The following is a 20,022-nucleotide window of genomic DNA, read 5'->3' on the forward strand; positions in this document are numbered from 1 at the left end:
CTGCACTCTCCCAGTCCTTTCAGGTGTGCCTCCCAACTGTGCATGCCAATGACCAGACCTCTTGGCTGCAACCAATGGTTCCTCTCCCTGGAAACTTGCCCATCAGTACTCTCACCCACTGTTCTCTCTTGCTCCTCTTGTGCCTCCCTGTTCAAGACTCCTCCACGTTTTCTTAGAGAGCCCTATTCGCACCCGAGCCCAGGCCTAATGTCACCCCCCCCCCCCCCCCCAGACTGGGGAGCTCCCTTCAAGGTCCCGACAGCCTCAGTACTCCATCTCCAACTCTTCCACCCAACAACTTTGCTGACCCTGGGTATTTGAGGAGGCCTGTCCCCTGCCAATTCCAAGTTGGGGATTGATCAGGGCTCTTCCAAAATACCCTGGGCAACTCCACCTCCCCTCCTCTTTCCAGAACCTTCTTGGGGTGTGGTTTAATACAGTCTGAGATGACTTGCATAGTGCAGAATGTGGTAATGTTAAATAGAGAATGTACAGTGCAGAGTGGACGGTGGTGGGTAGTAAGTGCAGGAGAGGTACGTGGAGTGTATGTGCCAGTGGACAGTGTCAGTAGTTCTTCCCTTGCCCCCCCCCCACAGTGCTTATGGGGCAGTGCATGGTGTCGGATTTCTTCTTATGTTTTGGGGTCCCATCTCTGTCCTGGTGACAACAAAAACTTAAAGCAGAGCTCCACCTCATTAAACATGTTTTGCTTAATTGCATGCCATAAATCTATACAGTAATAAATAGATTTTTTTTCTTTTGTACCTGTGTTTTTGCAGAAGTCCTCCTCTGCTTCCTGTCTCAGCTCTCTGCGGATATCACGTCATTTCCTCTTGTCGAGCAATGTCTCCTGGGAGCTCCTGTCATTATTCCCAGAAGTCATTGCGGATGCCTGCCGCGAGTTATCGCGGGATTTCGCCACCACCGTTGTCATGGCAACCCCTCAAGTTTACAGCGCTGCTCTCTGTAAACACTGAGCATGCGCGGGAAATAGCGTGAATGCTGGGAGCTCAGCATTCGCCATATCCAGGAAATCCATGCTTGTGGTCTTCACATGCCCACAAGTAAGATGGGAATGGCCACAATATTTTTTAAATTTTTTTTTTTTTTTTTTTTTAACGAAAACGGACAGCAACAGCAAAAAAAAAAAAAACTAAACAGTGAGTGTATTTGTGATTTTACATGCATCTTCGATGACTGAAAAAAAAAATAGGAATGGTCGCTGGAACCCCCCTTTAATAGGTGTTTTACCACATCCACACTGTTTTGGATTTCAATGTAATTTAATGGCAAAAATCGACTTGCAAATTCATTGCTGAATTATCTGGTTCATAGTGATGAGCCAAAAATACCTGGGTGTTTGTTTTTTTTGTTTTTTTTTTGTTTTTCATAGCATGGTTTGGCAAACAGATAAATTTGACCATCAAATTTAACCACTTTGGAGCTGAATCTTTATAATAGCCAAGTTCTTGGCTATTGGGCTAAGGAACATCGAACAAATTGCATTGGGTGGGCTGGTCACTGACTGAGGGGTAAATGTACTAATGAAAAAAAAAAAATTTTTTTGGTTAGGAACTGCAATTTTTAAAAACCGGTTATTATAACAATTCTTAAAATTGTTCCCTCCCCTTCCTTCTCCTCTCCCATCTTCCTGTATACAAAAATATTTTTTTTTTTCCTTTGTTATCCTGTTCGGTCATGCGTTTCAGCAGCTCAGGCTTCCTTGTGTAATTGAGCGTTTGACAATGGCTGTGAACATGTGGAACTATAGGCTCCCAAGTGCCCCTTTGTCATTTCTTGGATCAGCCGTATGCTGACCCAATAAAGTACATACAAGATATGCAGGAGATATCTAGGAGAATGGGGGAGAGAACATTTTCAAGAATATTTATACAATTAGCCTCATCTTCCACGTCTTTAAATCTTTTAAAACTTGCTACATCTTTAGCAACTATTGACAGGAGAAAGCTGTCATGTTTGTTTTGTGAAGAACACCCTAAACATTTGGCATTTGATGTGAATCTCCAAAGACTGAACGTTTTGGCACAAATATTGCGCTTGTTTCTGCTGGTTGATAGTAACCATTCCTGTTGACCGCTCCCATATATGTAGCCTTGCGGAAGTGGGCTTTTTTTCTGTGGGGCCACATATATGCTGCTCTTCGTTTGTGCTGGGAGCGTGCCTCACAGTGTGCTCCCAGCACAGAGACTGGGCTCTCACCGAGAGGCCCAGGTCTTGTACTAACGATCAGGAGCTGGGACTGTCTGTCTGGGGTCACCTGTTCACTGTGAACCTGTTTACTGCCTCTTCTGAATGAAAAGGAAGATGCATTGTATCTTCCTCTCCTAGCAGGAGAGGAAAATGTAAACACCCCAAAGTGTGTTTTAAAAAAATAAGGTCAAGGTTTGCCAGGGTTAGGGAGTGTTCGGGTTAGGGCTCAAAGGTCAAGGTCAGCATATTTTGGGGGGGGGGGGGTGGGGGGAGTGGTATTTGTACTGCCCTGGCTTGTTGGGGTCTCAAGAAATGAGGCCTTCAGTACATCAGGTGTGATAAATTTTCAGTGATTGGCACCATAACTGTAGACTCTATAACTTTCACAAAGACCAAATGATATACACTGATTTGGTTATTTTTAGCAAAGAAATGTAGCTGTATACATTTTGGCCAAAATTTATGAAGAAAAATTACTAATTGGCAAAATCTTTTAACCAATAAAAGCTTTTTTTATACAACATTTTCGGGGGTGTGTTTTTTTTTTTTTTTTTTTTTTTTTTTTTTTTTTTTAGAGCACAAAATGAACCCAATGGTGATTAAATGGCACCAACAGAGAGCTCTATTTTGCGTTGGAAAAAAAAAAGCTAAATTTTTAACCCATATGAAATTTCTCACTGAGTAATTGTCATTGAAAATGTGAGAGCACTGAAAAATTGATCTGGTGAGGAACTATTTTTAATTTTTGCCCATTCGTGTCCATGGGGACAACGTCAGTGTCAGTAATGGCAGCTCACATATTTCTGTCAGGTCACTGGACTGTTTTTGTTTAGGTTATAGGCTGATCGGGAAAGTTTCTACATCATGTTTTGCTTGGTCTTGTAGCCCTAATATGAGCAGTAGAGATTATTGCACATTATTTTTGGTGCTGTAACCTTCCCATATGTACAGCATGATCCGCTGTCTGCATCTGGTGTAACTGTTCCTGCTACTAGGATTTTTTTTTTTTCCATCCTGAGAGATGGGTAGTATCCCAGTGCTCCTGATTACTGCCGTATTAGTAATAGGGATATCGCCTGGCATTCACAATTGGGCATGTTAATGTCCTGTTAAGCTTCTTTATCTTCACTCATGGGACATGGAAACAGGAATCAATATGGTCTGGTTGGCAGAGGTGATGTAAGCATGCTCGGGCATGGCACAATGTGAATGCAGACCAGCAGAGGGATTGGCAGGGGGGACAGTTGTACTTGGGCACAGTGTAAGGCAAATGCAAAGCAGGTATACAAGTACAACCTAAATAAAACAATTCAGACTCTGCGGCACCTTAGTACATGGTTGCTTGCATACATATTAGTGAATTTTTCCCTTTTTTACCTTGAGGTAGAAGAAATGACAAGTGTTTATGAAGAAATAGATGAAGAATCCTATTCAAAGATTGTCCGAGAACGTCAAGATGATGACTGGATAGTGGATGATGGTGAGTTTCCTTGTTAAAGCTAATATTGAATAATTACTGCATAATAAATACTTTGTAAATATAGAGGTACCTTTTTTAAATTAAAGCTGTAGCAAAGCGTTTCAAGTTGCCCTAGTTAAAGCAGGCACCTAGAGGTACTATTTGTAAACTCCTTAAACTCTGTGGGAGCCCAGCATTCTTAATTTGTAAAAGGGAGATTCACCTTTTGAACTTGGCAAGAAGTTGGAATTGGAAATCTGTGTGTGCACATTGAGTAACCTTGATTCTGGATGTTGGAAGTTGGAGGTTCCCTCAAAACTGTGGAGGACTGCTGGTGGAATATTAGAACTATCTTGAGTATAATGATTCCCATGTTCCACCACCAGTCCTTCAGTCTTGCGGTATGATTGGTTAATTTACTTACACCATGGGTGCCCTGGCAAGTTTGGAAAACTTTAGGAAGCCTGGTTGGCTACCTTAGGTCTTGCCCTGCTTAGCTTGGTTAATGTTCAGATTGTTATAATTGCCTCCATACTATGTTTTATGAGTGTAGTCCTCCGTAGTTGCCCAGATCTGCCTGCCATGTCTATACTACAGGATGTTTTTTTCATTTCGATCTTTTATGAAAGCTGATGCTGGAACAGGAGATCTACTGTCTTATGAGAGAGAGATTTGGCGTGCAGCTGTCGCCATGTAGCCGTAAAACTGCTGTATGGTGAACAGCAAGAGATTTAAAATCAAATTTTTGTTGCTTTGCAGGCTGAAATAAAGACGGACACAGTTTTTGTTTTATCCAGCTGTATTTACTCACTGTAATCTAAAAGATCCAAGTGAGAGCTATAATACCAACATGTCACAAAAAATAAATAAAAATTCAAAAACAGAACCACCACCTTTTGCTTTAATTAAAGCCTTTAGTCTGTTGGGATATGTCTCTACTAACTTTACACATCTAGACTTTGCAATATTTGCCCATTCTTCTTGCAAAGTTGCTCAAGTTCAGTTAAATCTGATGGTGACTGTTTGTGGACTGCAAGTCATTCCACAGATTTTCAATGGGGTTTAAGTCTGGGCTGTGACTAGACTACGCAAGGATAAATCACCCTTTTCTCCTTCAACCACTGTGGTTATTTTTGCTGTGCTCTTTGGGTCATTATCCTGTTGGAAGGTGAACCTTCTTCCCATCTACAAATTTATGGCAGAGGGCAGCAGATTTTCCTCAAGAATTTGATGGAATTTTGCCCTATCCATTTTTCCTTCTATCCTGACAAGTGTTCCAGTCCCTGCTGCAGAGAAACAACCCCATAACAGGATATTACCAGCCCTATGCTTTACTGTAGGAATAGTGTTATTTGGAAGGTGAGCTCTATTGGATTTCCGCCAGATATGTAGCTTCACCTGACCATAACACCCTTTTTTTGCGTTGCTTATTTCTTGCAACCCTCCCAATACAAGCCATAATTGTGGAGAATTAGTGATATTGCGACAAGCACACAATGACCACTCTGTTAGAAATTCCTGCAACTACTTTAGAGTTGCTGTAGGACTTTTGGTAGCCTCTGACTTGTTTCTTCCTGGCTCTTTCATCCAGTTTGGAGCAACCCCCTGATACAGGGAGGGTTTGTGTTGTACCCAATACCTTTCATTTCTTAATAGACTTCACTATGCTTCTAGGCATTAATAAAGCCTCCTGAATTTTTTTGCATCAGTCTCCTAACTTGTGCCACAACTTTATCCCAGAGATCTTTTGCTACCCATAGTGTATTGTAGTTGCACTAACAGGTACTGAAAAGCTATAGGACGGCTCTTTTCATGCTGCGCTAATTAAAATTACCACAGCTGATCACAGTTGAAAGTTAAATGGCTTTGTGTGCCATTGAGAAGGTATTTAACGACACCTGATAGTTTACAAGTCATTTTCCTGGGGCTAATCGTATTGGCCTATAAATGGATCAGCGCCACCCCTCTGACCCAACATGCTGTCGCATTCGTTTAAGCACGTGGCCAATACACTCTAAAGGAGTGTTTCCACTCGCTCTGTGAGGGGGTTACCTGTTCCAACAATGAACAGTCTCTAAGCCTTTCCAGGTGAGCAATCCTTTTCAGAAGCTTCCTAAGAGAGATTAAGGATGAGCATGACTGCAAGAATACTGGTTTGTTCAAGCAACCAAGGATAAAAGATGATGGCAGCTAACAGGTTATGACATTAGTTAAGCATGTGGTCAATACACTCTAAAAGGAATTTTTCCACTGGCCCAGTGGGTTGCCTATTCTGGCAATGTGTAGTCTCTGGGCTTCCCAGGCAAATGATCTGATTCAGTCTCATCCAAGAGAAGATATGAATGAACATGACTGTATGAATCCTGCTGCTTCGAGCAGCCAAGGTCGAAGATGTCAACACCGAATAGGTTGTCACATTCATTAAACATGTGAGCAATACACTCTAAAAGAGTGGTTTCCACTCACTCTGGGCAAATCCACCCTTTCCAGGCTCTTCCAAGAGAAGATGCAGATAGAATAGGACTGCGTGAATCCTGTTGGTTCAAGCAGCGAAAGACAAGCTGATGATGCCTAACAGTTTGTTGCATTCAGTAAACATGTATTCAATACACTCTAATGCCCCATACACATGATCAGAAATTCTGCCAGCAAAAGTCGGACGTGAGCTTTTGGTCAGAAATTCCGACCGTGTGTATGCTCCATTGGACTTTTGCTGGCAGAAGTCCAGCCAGCAAATATTCAGAGCAGGTTCTCTATTTTTTGGTCGGAAAAGGTTCCTATCCGAAAATGCGTTCATCTGTATGCACTTCGGAGGTGCAAAAAAAAAAATCATATATGCTCGCAAGCATTGGACTTCATTTTCTCGGCTCGTCGTGTTGTACGTCACCGTGTTCTTGACTGTCGAAAGTTCCGTCTCGGGAGGGTGGAAGAAGTGTAATCGACTCTCGATGGAGAAGCCGTGCAATATCATGGCTGTCATTTTCCTTTATTACTCATTGAACAAGCTCAATGGTTTTGCTTGCCTTCCTTTTCTGCAGAAAAGCAAATGCCAAACCCAAATAAAGACCAGCGCTACTAAAGAAGGTAGGGGACAGTGCCCATCTGCTTTGCAGAAAAAGCAGCCCTCTTCAGGCTCTGCCAAGATGTGCATGAACATGACTTTATGAACCCTGCTTTGCTCAAAGTCTGGGATTAAGATGATGCTATACAGTATTGTCACAATTCATTAAGCATGAGGTTAATACACTCTATAAAAGAGCTGTTTGGGCTCACCTTGTGCAAAGTCCAGTTTTCCTTCCAAAGCCAGTAACTGGACTTCTTAAGACTTTCCAAACAAGAATATATGTAAAAAGATGACCTATGTCTGTTGATTAAAGTGGTTGTAAACCCTTACAAACCACTTTGACCTACAGGTAAGCCTAGATTAAGGCTTACCTGTAGGTCCAACAAATATCTCCTAAACCTACCCGATTTAGGAAATATTTGCCAAAACACAGGCACCGCTGTCTACGGCGATATGCCGCGAGTGCACGTGCGTGGGAGTGACGTCATCGCAGCTTCGTCAAAGCAGCGAGACCACCAAGAAGATGGAGGCTCCGTACACAAGGGGACAGTGGTGACTTCACTGGCTCCTGTGTCAGGTAAGTGACACATAATGGGCTACTATGCGATGCAGAGTAGTCCATTATGCTTTACCTTTGCAGGGAATCAAAGAGGAAGTAAACCCATCAGGGTTTACTTCCTCTTTAATTCCTCCTTTCTAAGGCTGGTGGGATGCCTTTAGACAGAAAGCAGTGGAAGTAATTTTAAAGGGCTTCCGAATCATCGGGCGAGGGCCCTGGAGATGCTACAGATATTTGGTTGGTTGATCATCTTCAGCAAGATACAGCTAGTTCCCTCACAAAGGTGTTCCTTCCAGAGAAGAAGATACCTCTTGACCTTGATGGTCTGCGCTCTGAAGACGAGTCATTTGATATCAGCAAAACATTGTATGGGGGTATTGATGAACACAGCAGTCCCCACAGTGGCCCTGGCTCGATATCATATCAGACGCCTTAAGTTTGCTTTACTCCAGCAGTGGGTCAAGCTCACTGTCAGAACCAGTTTGCTCAAAGAAGATTGAAGGGAGCGATTCATTGTTCTAGAGTTGATGGCAGCATAGGAGGCATTACTGATCTTTGCACCACTGCTTCATGGCCATTGTGAGGATTCAGACAGACAACGGTAGCATATGTGTCGAATCGGGGAGGAATAAGCAGCCTCGGGCAGATTGTAGAACACATTTTTCGGTTGCTGAAGTGCAATCTGTTCCTGTCAGTCTCTTACCTTCCCGGGCTGGAGAATACATGAGCAGACCCTTTTTGAGCACACTTTCTAGATCTAAAGAAATGGACATTTCCTACAATGGTTTGCTCAGTGGGCTCCCCGCAAGTGGATTTAATGGCATCTGCCAGTGCTCAGCTGCTAGTGTTCTTCCATCCGGCAGCCAGGAGTCAGGATACTCTGTCCCAACACTGGGTTTTCTGTCCTGTATACGGGTTTTCCCCAACCTTCTCTAATTCTGAACCTGATACGTTCAGTTTCCACACTTGTGGCAGTTGTTCGCTCTGCTGATGGCACTTCAGAGATCTTTGGTACTCAGGAGGCATGCCTCATCCCAGTGTGGCTCAATTGGGCTCCTCCTGGTTATTTGTAAGGAGGAGGCTAGCCCAGGTGGACATAGCAGAAGAGGTTTAGTGAATCCTGCTCAAATCTTGGCAGATGTCCTTGAATGCTATGTATTCTAGCCTGTGGAAAAGATAAGGTGGCAGTGATTATTTGATTATTAAATCCTGAGTCTTGCTCTCGTATTGAGCTCTTGGAGTTCTTTCAATTGGCCCTTAGCTACAGTTCGGACCAGCTGTCGACCATTTCAGCTCTAACTGTTCATTGTGTAGATGATCTGTTTGGCACGTTTTTATGCAAGCAACCTTTATAGCTAAAGCAACAACCAGACGGGTCTTGGGAAAAAATCCAAGCTTTCACTTCCAAGTCGTCATATTGTGAGCTGCAAGACAGAGTGGTTCTTAATCCAGTTTCGTCTTTTCTTCGAAAGGTTGCACCACTTCAACATGAAAAAGGTCCAATCTTGTTTGCAGTTTTGGGACAGGAAGATTGGTCAACGATGGACCCAATTTTTAGGTTGTCGTGTGCGTTACCCCCCACGTATTTACAGAGAACGCAGAAGTTCAGGCTGATGGATAACTGGTTCATTATCATTAAGTCCTAAAATGGGTCAAATGGCTCCACTTAGAATCCGTTTTCTCTTGAGCATTGGTAGCTTTGGGTCTTTTCCCCCTACAGAGGGGTTTCATGATTATTCCGCCTTGGCAACATCGGCTTCTTGGGCAAGTCACGCCAGGATTCCAGTGGAACGGCTGCCAGCTGAAAGTCACCTAACACTTCCACCTACTATTACTGTTTTAGATGTGGTGGATTGCCCTTCGCTGTCTTTGGGCACCTTAATTCTTGTTTCTGTGCTTTTTTTTAAATTTTAAATTTTTTTTTCATGCTAACTATATCCCATTCGTAGGCTGATATGATTAGCCCCAGGAATACGGAAAATTGTTAGCATACTTAACATAATTTTTCTTTCCTGGGAGCTCATCATGTCAGCCTAGTGTTTCTTTCCCTGGTGTTCTGTCGTGTTAGGAATGCTGGGTTATGGAGAAATCCCTCCTTTTATTTGAGCAGTGGTTTGTCCTGTGGGGGTCAGAGGGGGTGGAGCTGACCCATTCATAGGTTGACATGAGCTCCCTGGTAAGGAAAATTACGGTAAGTATGATAACAATTTTCCGTATTTATGAGGGGGATGATCTTTTTACTATCTTGGTGATTCTGTTTTTGAGATTTTTTTTATTCTGACATGGTGGTGGTATATTTTTCACTTGTATGTTATATGTTGCAGTGAGTAAATGCAGCTGGATAAAACGAAAATTGAGTCCGTCTTAATTTCAGGCTGCAAAGCAACAAAATATGATTATTTTGAGGGGGGGGGGGGGTTGTTTCTATGCCCACTGTAATTGGCCTTCCCTTTCACTTTGAAAGGTTGTTCCATATACCCAGTGAAGTGAACAGCCTCAGATGAAACAAATCCTCCTACATAAGTTTTACATGTGTATCTACTGTCTTACGCGTTCTACATTCTTAGCAAAGCGCAGATCATGTAGCACATCTTTCTCCCTGTTTGAGCAGCGCATAGGGAGTCTGGGTTAATGCTGTACGAGAGCTGATTGGAGAAAAGGCGCCCCCCACATTGGCAGAGGTAAGAAGGAACATTCAGAGCTGTACTGCGAATAGACAAGCTCTCTGCTTATATATCTCTAAACCCCCTCCCAACACAAATTTTCAACTGCTCTTACCTTGTGTCGGAGAACGTGTCAGAGGTGACTCTGCTGATAAGAGGAACGGAGCACCAGAAAGACACGGCACTTATAGGTTTGGAGACAGATAAGTAAACGCTACAGATATGTGCCTAGGTCAAAGTTCACCAGTCATATTCTTAAGTCAGCAGCTACACTTTTGAAAAACTTCAGCCCCGGACCATTTTTGGCGTTTTTTGCGATTCGGCACTGCGTCGCTTTAACTGACAATTGTGCGACGTGTCTCCCAAACAAAATTGACGTCCTTCCAACCCCCCCCCCCCCCCCCCCACAAATGGTGCTTTCTTTTGGTGGTATTTGATCACCTCTGCTGCTTTTTTATTTTTTGCGCTAGTATAAACAAAAAAAGCAACCACTTTGAAAAACATTTTTTTTTTCTCCATTCCCCCCCCCCCCCCCCCCCTTTTAATTTTATTTTTTTATTTTTTACCCCCTCCAGTTTAGGCCGTAGTCTATGTATATTTTTGGTAAAAAATCGCATTAAGCGTATGACTTGCGCAAAAGTTATAGCGTCTACAAAATAGGGGGTAGTTTTTATTTATAACTAGTAATGGCAGCAATCTGCGATTTCTTCTTCTTCTTTTTTCTTTTTTCTTTTTTTTTTTTCTTTTTTATCATGACTGTGACATAATGGCAGAAAGATCGGACACTTTTTTGACCCTATTTTGGAACCATTCACATTTATACAGTGATCAGTGCGATTAAAAATGCACTTATTACAGTGTAAATGTCACTGGCATTGAAGGTGTTAACCAGTAGGGGGTGCTGCAGGAGTTAAGTGTGTCTTAGGGATTTGTTCTAACTCTAGGGGGGATGGGCTATGTGTGACACGACACTGATCACGGCTCCTGATCCTAGTTCTGTCACTAGGAAGAATGGGTCAATGCTTGCTTACATCAGCATTTCCCTGTTGTCCTCTCCGTGAGACGATCGCAGGTATCCTCGCGGACATAGTCATAGATCGCGCTCACGGCGACGCGCGCCCACAATGCCACGTCTTAAAGGGCAACGCACAGGTCAGTTTAATCCCTGCCGGTCTGTTTAATCCCTTGCCGAGCCAGTCGGTGATCTTGCTTCTGTGTCAGCAGACACTGCAGGCTTCCTCCAGTTCGATTCTTTCCTTCTCCATCCTCTCTTGAGATCCCCCACATGCCGAGACATGCGTGGAAAATGAGGTATGTGTGTCTTAGTGCGGCGTGCTTCAGCGTCCACATGCAGGACTAGGTAGGCTATGAATACAGCGTTTGCAGGCTGTATTTGCCTCATGGAGGGACTCGGAGCAAATGGGGGCATGTGAGTGTGGTGACACAGACATTCCCCAGGCATGTTTACTTTGCATCAGGCTGAGTGTTAATAGCAGCAGCAGTTGCCGGACTATTTGCTCAGCAGTAGGTGCATTTTTTTTTTTTTTTCAGTACCTCTGGCACTATGGTTGGCAGAAGGTGAGGTGCAAACACCCAAAAAGCCAGTGTAGCTGTTTTTACATGTTCTGCCTTGTCCCCTCCTGATGGTGGCGATATAACCCTAAGGTCGAGATTAAAGGTGCTGTGTCAGTCAATGAACTTCAGAGAAAAGGAGTTGCGCTTTAAAAATCATGATTTAAATAAAGTTGATTTAAATCAAACCTTTTTACTAGTGATTTAAATTGTGATTTAAATCAAATCTACCCTGCTTTAAAGTATAGTATAGAGTGCCCCTATATCAAGGTAAAACAATTCTGCCTTTTAGAACCACTCACTTCCTGCCCAGGACTGTCCCATGATGCGTTGCTCCTCACAAGTTCTCAGGCACTTACCGACATGGATGGATGGTGTACTGAGCTGTGTGTGTGCTTCACTGTATTTCCTGCTCTAACGAATAATGCATTCTGTATGCAGGCCAACTAATCGGCTGACCAGCTAATCGATTATGAAAATAGTTGAAAGCTATTTTCATAATTGATTAGTTGTCGATTAATCGATTGTTTCAGCCTCACTTGTATATCTTGGGATCGTTTTCACAAAGGCCCTCAACATCCCCGGCAAAGCACCTTGTCCCCATGTTAGAGGACAAGGACCTCTTCCCAGACGGCCTCAATTTGGTGGTTGTAGGGGGGGACTTGACAGAATCTGGAAGCCCACTTTATTAAAGGGGCCACCAGATCCTGCCTCCTCCCCCCCCAAGTAAATGCATATGGGGTGCATAGTATACCCTACTCAGTCACAAAAACGATTAGTATATAATTTTCTGTAGCATGAGGTGATACCTGGACCCTATAGAGGTTGTACAGGCAGTCCAACTCCAGGATGGCATGTGCCATTACCAGAAGGTTTTCTATGTCTCCCAGCACAGTCTCAAGGGAATGGAGGAGATTCCAAGAGACAAGCAGTTAGTTTAAGAGAGCTGGACAGGGCCGTGGAAGGTCCTTAACCCAGGGCTCGACAAAACCCGGGCGGCAGGTCGCATTGGCGACTAGAATTAGCGACTGGCGCCTGGGGCAGCACAGCTGGGGGTATCCTGTCTCCGTGGACCCCCCCAGCGTGATTGCGTCGGGCCGCGCCCCGCCGGCGGCCGGTAATTGAGCCCCCGGATTTGATCCCTTCTGTGATGCTATTCCCTTCTGTGATCCTATTCCTTCTGGAATCTGGCGCCCTCTTGTGGTGGCCGTTGGAATTACAACCATTAATGCTAATGGATCTCCTTCCATTTACTTAGAACACCTAAACATTACACACACACACACACACACACTTTTTTTTTTCTTTTTTATTCTAACACCCTAGAGAGTAAAATGGTGGTTGTTGCAATAATGTCTGTCGCACCATATTTGCACAGCGTACTTACACTTGCACTTTTTTTGGGGAAAAAATAATTTATTTAATAAAAATAAGACAACAGTAAAGTTAGCCCAATTTTTTTTTATATTGTGAAAGATAATGTTACGTCGAGTAAATTGATACCCAACATGTCATGCTTCAAAATTGCGCCCGCTCATGGAATGGCGACAAACTTTTACCGTTTAAAAAATTCTACAGGTTGCACGTTTTGAGTTACAGAGAAGGTCTAGGGCTAGAATTATTGTTCTTACTCTACCGATCGCAGCGATACCTCACATGTGTGGTTTGAACATCGCTTTCATATATGCGTTCACTTCTGCACGCAAGCTTGGCGGGACAGGGCGCATTTAAAAAAAACATATTTTTTCTTATTTTAACTTTTTTTTTTTTTTTTTTTTTCACTGTTCTTTTAAAAAAAAAAATGTGTGTCACTTTTATTCCTATTACAAGGAATGTAAAAATCCCTTGTAATAGAAAAAAGCATGACAGGTCCTCTTATATATGAGATCTGGGGTCAGAGAGACCTCACATCTCATATTTACACTAAAATGCAATTTAAAAAAAAAATAGTCATTTGAAAAAAATAAAACAAATAAAATGTCCCTCTAATAGCTATGGGCAATGACTTTGAGACAGGTGAGGGGCTTGGGGTTATCTTCCCCTCACTCGTCTCCATGTCAGGCCAGGGACAGGTCCAGATCGCCGTCACGGACCTGGCTCCTAGATTCCAAGCAAATTTGTCAACCCCTGCCTTAACCACTTTCAGACCGGACCATTTTGCTGGTAAATGACCAGAGGTCTTTTTACAATTTGGCACTGCGCTGCTTTAACTGGTAATTGCGCGGTCATGCAATGTTGTACCCAAACAAAATTTGCGTCCTTTTCTTCCCACAAATAGAGCTTTCTTTTGATGGTATTTGATTGCCTCTACGATTTTTATTTTTTGCGATATAAACGTAAAAAGACCGCAAATTTTGAAAAAAAATGATATTTTCTATTTTTTGTTATTAGAAAAATCCAATAAACTCAATTTTAGTCATACATTTAGGCCAAAATGTATTCAGCCACATGTCTTTGGTAAAAAAAAAAGTCAATAATTGTATATTTATTGGTTTGCGCAAAAGTTGTCACATCTACAAACTAAGGTACGTTTTCTGGAATTTACGCAGCTTTTAGTTTACGACTGCCTATCTCATTTCTTGAGGTGCTAAAATGGCAGGGCAGTACAAAACCCCCCCCAAATGACCCCATTTTGGAAAGTAGACCCCCTAAGGAAATTGATAAGTGGCATGTTGAGCCCATTGAATATTTTATTTTTTTGCCTCAAGCGATTGAATAATGACAAAAAAAAAAATTTTTTTTTTTACACAAAGTTTTCACTAAATGATATATTGCTCACGCATGCTATGGGCATATGTGAAATGACACCCCAAAATAAATTCTGCTGCTTCTCCTGAGTACGGGGATACCACATATGTGGGACTTTTTGGGAGCCTAGCCGCGTACGGGGCCCCGAAAACCAAGCACCGCCTTCAGGCTTTCTAAGGGCGTAAATTTTTGATTTCACTTCTCACTACCTATTACAGTTTTGAAGGCCATAAAATGCCAAGATGGCACAAAACCCCCACAAATGACCCCATTTTAGAAAGTAGACACCCCAAGCTATTTGCTGAGAGGCATGTTGAGTCCATGGAATATTTTATATTTTGCCACAAGTTGCGGGAAAATTACAAACTTTTTTTTTTTCACAAAGTTGTCACTAAATTATATATTGCTCACACATGCTATGGGCATATGTGAAATGACACCCCAAAATAAATTCTGCTGCTTCTCCTGAGTACGGGGATACCACATGTGTGGGATTTTTTGGGAGCCTAGCCGCGTACGGGGCCCCGAAAACCAAGCACCGCCTTCAGGCTTTCTAAGGGCGTTACAGTTTTGAAGGCCATAAAATGCCAAGATGGCACAAACCCCCCCCAAATGACCCCATTTTGGAAAGTAGACACCCCTAAATTTAGGGGTACACTAGTGAGACTAGGTAATAAATGGCGGGTGCCCTGAAACTATAAAAAAATAACTAACCAACCAGCGTCACCTGTAACAGTTATATGGTGATCACTGGTGAAAGGGTTAACTAGGGGGCAATCAGGGGGCTTTATGCGGTAGTATATGGGGGTCCCTGGCGCTATAAAAAGCTGCGGCGAACCTAAATACCTACCTGCCTAACTAGCGTCACCTGTGACACTAATACAGCGATCAGAAAAACGATCGCTTATTAGGCTGGGTTCACACTGGAGTGATGCGGGAACGCCACAAATCCGCGGCGGGTTCCCGCATCGCATGCCTCCCGGCGGCAGTTCACACTGCCCTATGCGAACTGCTGGGAGTGTCAGTGAAATGTTAATGACACCCCCAGATCAGTTCGCATATCGCAGTGCGATCTGCAAACTCGGATCGCATGGTGTGAACACCCATGCGATCCGATTCTGCTGCGGACCAAAAAAAGGGTCCCGTGCGAATTTGCGGCGGGTGTGGCGGGTGCGGACGAATGGCTGAACTCGAATCGCACAGAGATCGGATGTGATTTGCACTGCAGTGCGGTGCGAATCACATTCGTTCTCATAAACCGCTGCAATGTGAACCCAGCCTTAGTGACACTGGCGACGGGGGGTGATCACGGGGTTAAACCTTTATTGGGGGGGTTAGGGGGGTACATTAGAACTAAAGGGGGCTAACCCTAACTGCCTTAACAGTTATTACAGTCACAAATGACACCAATGCAAAAAAAAAAAAAGACATTGGTGTCACTGTGACTGGGGGGCAGGGGTAATTGGGGGGGGGGGGGGTGATCGGGGGGGTGTGAGTGTGCCTGGCATGTTCTACTGTGTAGTGTCGTGTTGGTGCAACTCACCGATCCTCTCCTCTCTCCTCGGTGTCGGAACGAAAAATACCGACACGGAGGAGAGATTACATCACTTCCTCTCCTGTGTTTACATTACAGGAGAGGAAGTGATGTCACGGATCATTTTCATTCGTCGGGAGCGATCGCGAGGGGGTGGTCATGAATGAATGGCCGTCCCCTCGTCCGGGATCGCTCCCGAACGAATACCGACCGCCGCGGGGGCCCGATCGGGCCCCCGACCCGCGGGAAGGCAGGGACGTACATGTACGCCAATATGCCTGCCCGTGCCATTCTGACGACGTACATCGTCGTGCGGCGGTCGGGAAGTGGTTAACCCATCAACAGGACAGGTATCTGCTCCTTTGTGCAAGGAGAAACAGGATGAGCACTGCCAGAGCCCTACAAAATGACCTCCAACAAGTAACTGGTGTGAATGTCTCTGACTAAACAATAAAAACTTATTTCATGAGGGTGACCCAAGGGACCAACGTCCTCTAGTGGGCCCCGTGCTCACTGCCCAGCACCATGGTGGAGCTTGATTGGCATTTGCCATTGAACACCAGCATTGGCAGGTCCACCACTGATGCCTTGTGCTTTTCACTGATAAGAGCAGGTTCACCCTGCGCAAATGTGAAAGGGTTTGGAGAAGCCGTGGAGAACGTTATAATGCCGGTAACATTGTTCAACATGACCGGTTTGGTGGTGGGTCAGTGATGGTTTCAGGAGGCATATCTATGGAGGGACACAGACCTCTACAGCCTAGAGCAGAGGTGCCCAACCTTTTGAAGAGCAAGGGCCACTTAAGTGAATTGGTAACTGGTGGCGTGCCACAATGAGTGGAGCGGGAGGATGACAGGTCCATGTCCACTAACACAGCTCACTCTACTCTGTGGGCCCTCTGCTCCAATCCGATTCGCCCAGATGGAAGGGGCAGATACCTTTCAAATTTTTTTTTTTTTTTTTTTTTTTTTAGTTAGACGAGTGTAAACAGCCACAAGTCCGTTTTTACATCTGCTGCTCCATAGAGATGAATAGTAAGTCCGATTGGGTCGGACCAATCGTGAAAGGGGTCTAGGGTTGCTTTCACACTGATGCGCTGCGATTTGCCCCAAACTGTAGGTACAGCGCAGTGAACCTGTGGATTTGCTGAAGGTTAGCTGCACTTTGCCGTAAACTCCTGTTATATCTTGCAAGTTTGGCGCACTTTCTGAAGGAGCAACAAACCCGCAGGTAATAACAGAAGTCTATGGCTCAATACAGGTAACCCGCAGCTGCACTGCACCTGCAGATCAGTTTGAGAGCAGCCCAGTAACCACTGCAAAACAGATATATCCATATATACTGTGAATTTAGTAGTAAACTTACATTTTAATAACCATCTTCCATTCTGGTATCGCTTGCTGTTGCTGTCCTAGGCGGAGTGCATTTGGTATCACTCCGCCTGTGACGGAAGCGGGCACTATACAGAAAGCATTGGCTTATGTGGCTCTGCTCCACAGCCACTTGCTTGCACTACCAGTGGCTTCATTCACAAAACTGCTGCTCTGGGGTGGTGGGTCAGCAACCCGTGATCTGGGCTTGCCAGCCTGCCATCTTAGAGCAGGAGGCCGATGGCCACGTTAGAGGGCTCCGCGGGCCACATGTGGCCCCCGGGCCACTGGTTGGGCACCCCTGAACTAGAGAATGGCACCCTGACTGCTGTTGGGTATCGGGATGAAATCCTTGGACCCATTGTCTGACCCTACGCTGGTGCAGTGGCCCCTGGGTTCCTCCTGGTGCATAATGCCCGGCCTCGGTATGCAGCTAGTTCCTGGAGGATGAAGGAATTGATACTAGGGGGGCACTGAATTGAAATTTTGGTGCCGATTCTGAAAATGAAGGATACACTAGGCCCTAAACCAAAAATGACAGTTTTTAAAAAATATTTTCATTTTTATGTATAATTGTATTATACGCAACTTTTTATTATAAGATCATCAGTTTAAATGAATTTATTTTTTGCCATTTATTGGCACCTTTGGCGCAAGAAAGGTCATGTTTTGTATCATGTCTGCAATCTCTTACTTAAACGTATTGCTAATAGTATTAGCGAAATTTCCATTCAATGCACCTCTAGCACATATGATGCAGGTGATGGTCGGAGACTGCAGGCATGATGCAGGAGATCACTGCAGCCTCACCAGTGTCCATCAAATGCAGCCTGCTTGTGCCCAGCAGCCTCACCGGTGCCCGTCGTCCTTCCTGTGCCTGGATCAGAGTGGCGATCGCCGTGTGTAACGGAGCAGGGTTTGAATTGCCCGGGCCACAGTAACATTGTCCCGCCTCCTGTGATCACGTCGCACTGATTCAATGTTCTTCCATTGGATCAGTGTGCCGTCTATCACAGGAGGTGTGACATTGTTACTACGGCCTGGACAGTTCAGCTCCGTGACAGGCTGAGATCGCGGCGAGGAGGGAGTGGAGGACTGGTGCGTGCCAGGGTGACACTCCCACAATGACCGGACTCCGCCCCTTTTTCAGTATTGGCTGTTTTTTTTGCCATCGGCCGAAGGAAAAAACTGCTTTCAGCGGCCGAAATGTAGTTGCACCTCTAATTGATGCCATTGAATGGCCCCCACGCTCGCTTGATCTAAAACCAATAGAACACCTCTGGGACATTGTTTTGGTACATCCTATGCGGCCAGGTTGCACCTCTGTCTGTTCAGGAGCTCAGTGATGCCCTGGTCCAGATCTGGGAGGAAGTACCCCAAGACACCATCCGGTGCCTCATTAGGTGCATGCCGGACATGGTCAGGCATGCATACAGGCATGTCGGGGACTTACAAACTGAGTACCATTTTGAGTTGCTGCAATGACATTTCAGCAAAATGGACTAGCCTGCTGCATCATTTTTTCTGTTTTTGTTTTTGGGTGTCTTTGAATCCAGTCCCCTCTGTAGGTTAATAATTTTTCATTTCCATCAAATGTGGCATCTTTTTTTTCAAAAGTCAATACACCCCTAAATGTAAATGTCCAAATTGGGCCCAAAGTGTCAATATTTTGTGTGACCACCATTATTTTGACGCATTGTCTTAACCCTCTTGAGCATGGGGTTCACCTGAGCTTCACAGGTTGGCACTGGAGTCCTCTTTCACTCCTCCATGACATCATGGAGCTGGTGGATGTTGGCGACCTTGCGCTCCTCCACTTTCCATTTTTGAGGATGCTCCACAGATACTCAATAGCGTTTTATGTCTGGACATGCTTGGCCAGTCAATCACCTTTACCCTCTGCTTCTTTAGGAAGGCAGTTGTCTTGGAGGTTTGTTTAGGGTCCTTATGTTGGAATACTGCCCTGCAGCCCAGTCCCCAAAAGGAGGGGGATCATGCCCTGCTTCAGTATGTCACAGTACATGTTGGTATTCATGGCTCCCTCAATGAACTGCAGCTCTCCAATTCTGGTGGCACTCATGCAGCCCCAGACCATGACACTCCCACTACCATGCTTGACTGTAAGCAAAAAACACTTTTCTTTGTACTCCCCTCCTGGTTGCCACCACACATGCTTGACACCATCTAAACCAAATAAGTTTATCTTGGTCTCATCAGACCACAGAACATGGTTCCAGTAATCCGTGTTCTTAGTCCGCTTGTCTTCAGAAAACTGAGGGCTCTCTTGTGCATTATCTTTAGAAGAGGCTTCCTTCTGGGATGACAGCCATGCAGACCAATTTGATGCATTGTGCGGTGTATAGTCTGAGCACTGACAGGCTGACACCCAACCCCTTCAACCTCTGCAGCAATTGTACGTCTATCTCCCAAAGATACTACCTCTGGATATGACGCTGAGCATGTGCACTCAACTTCTTTGGTCGACCATGGCGAGGCCTTTTGGGAGTGGAACCTGTCCTGTTAAACAGCAGTATGATCTTGGCCACCGTGCTGCAGCTCAATTTCGGTGTCTTGGCAATATTCTTGTAGCCTAGGCCAGTGATGGCGAACCTTGGCACCCCAGATGTTTTGGAACTACATTTCCCATGATGCTCTGGCACTGCACTGTAGTGGAGCATCATGGGAAATGTAGTTCCAAAACATCTGGGGTGCCAAGGTTCACCATCACTGGCCTAGGCCATCTTTATGTAGAGCAACAATTCTTTTTTTTCAGATCCTCAGAGTTCTTTGCCATGAGGTTCCATGTTGAACTTCCAGTGACCAGTATGAGAGTGAGGGCGAT

The 20,022-nt window shown here is 44.6% G+C and overlaps 1 protein-coding gene across 1 annotated transcript in view; it reads left to right on the plus strand.

Moving 5' to 3' along the window:
- The window catches only part of POLA1 (DNA polymerase alpha 1, catalytic subunit), a 539,463-nt gene that overhangs the window by 7,517 nt on the left and 511,924 nt on the right, over positions 1 to 20,022 (plus strand). The window contains exon 3 of the mRNA XM_077480771.1: positions 3,595 to 3,691. Within this exon, the coding sequence (XP_077336897.1) occupies positions 3,595 to 3,691 (97 nt within the window). The remainder of the gene's footprint in view (positions 1 to 3,594; positions 3,692 to 20,022) is intronic.

Source organism: Lithobates pipiens, unplaced genomic scaffold (assembly GCF_037356315.1).
Source record: "Lithobates pipiens isolate NorthernLeopardFrog02 unplaced genomic scaffold, aLitPip1_a1.2 Scaffold_16, whole genome shotgun sequence".
NCBI classification, from domain to species: domain Eukaryota; kingdom Metazoa; phylum Chordata; class Amphibia; order Anura; family Ranidae; genus Lithobates; species Lithobates pipiens.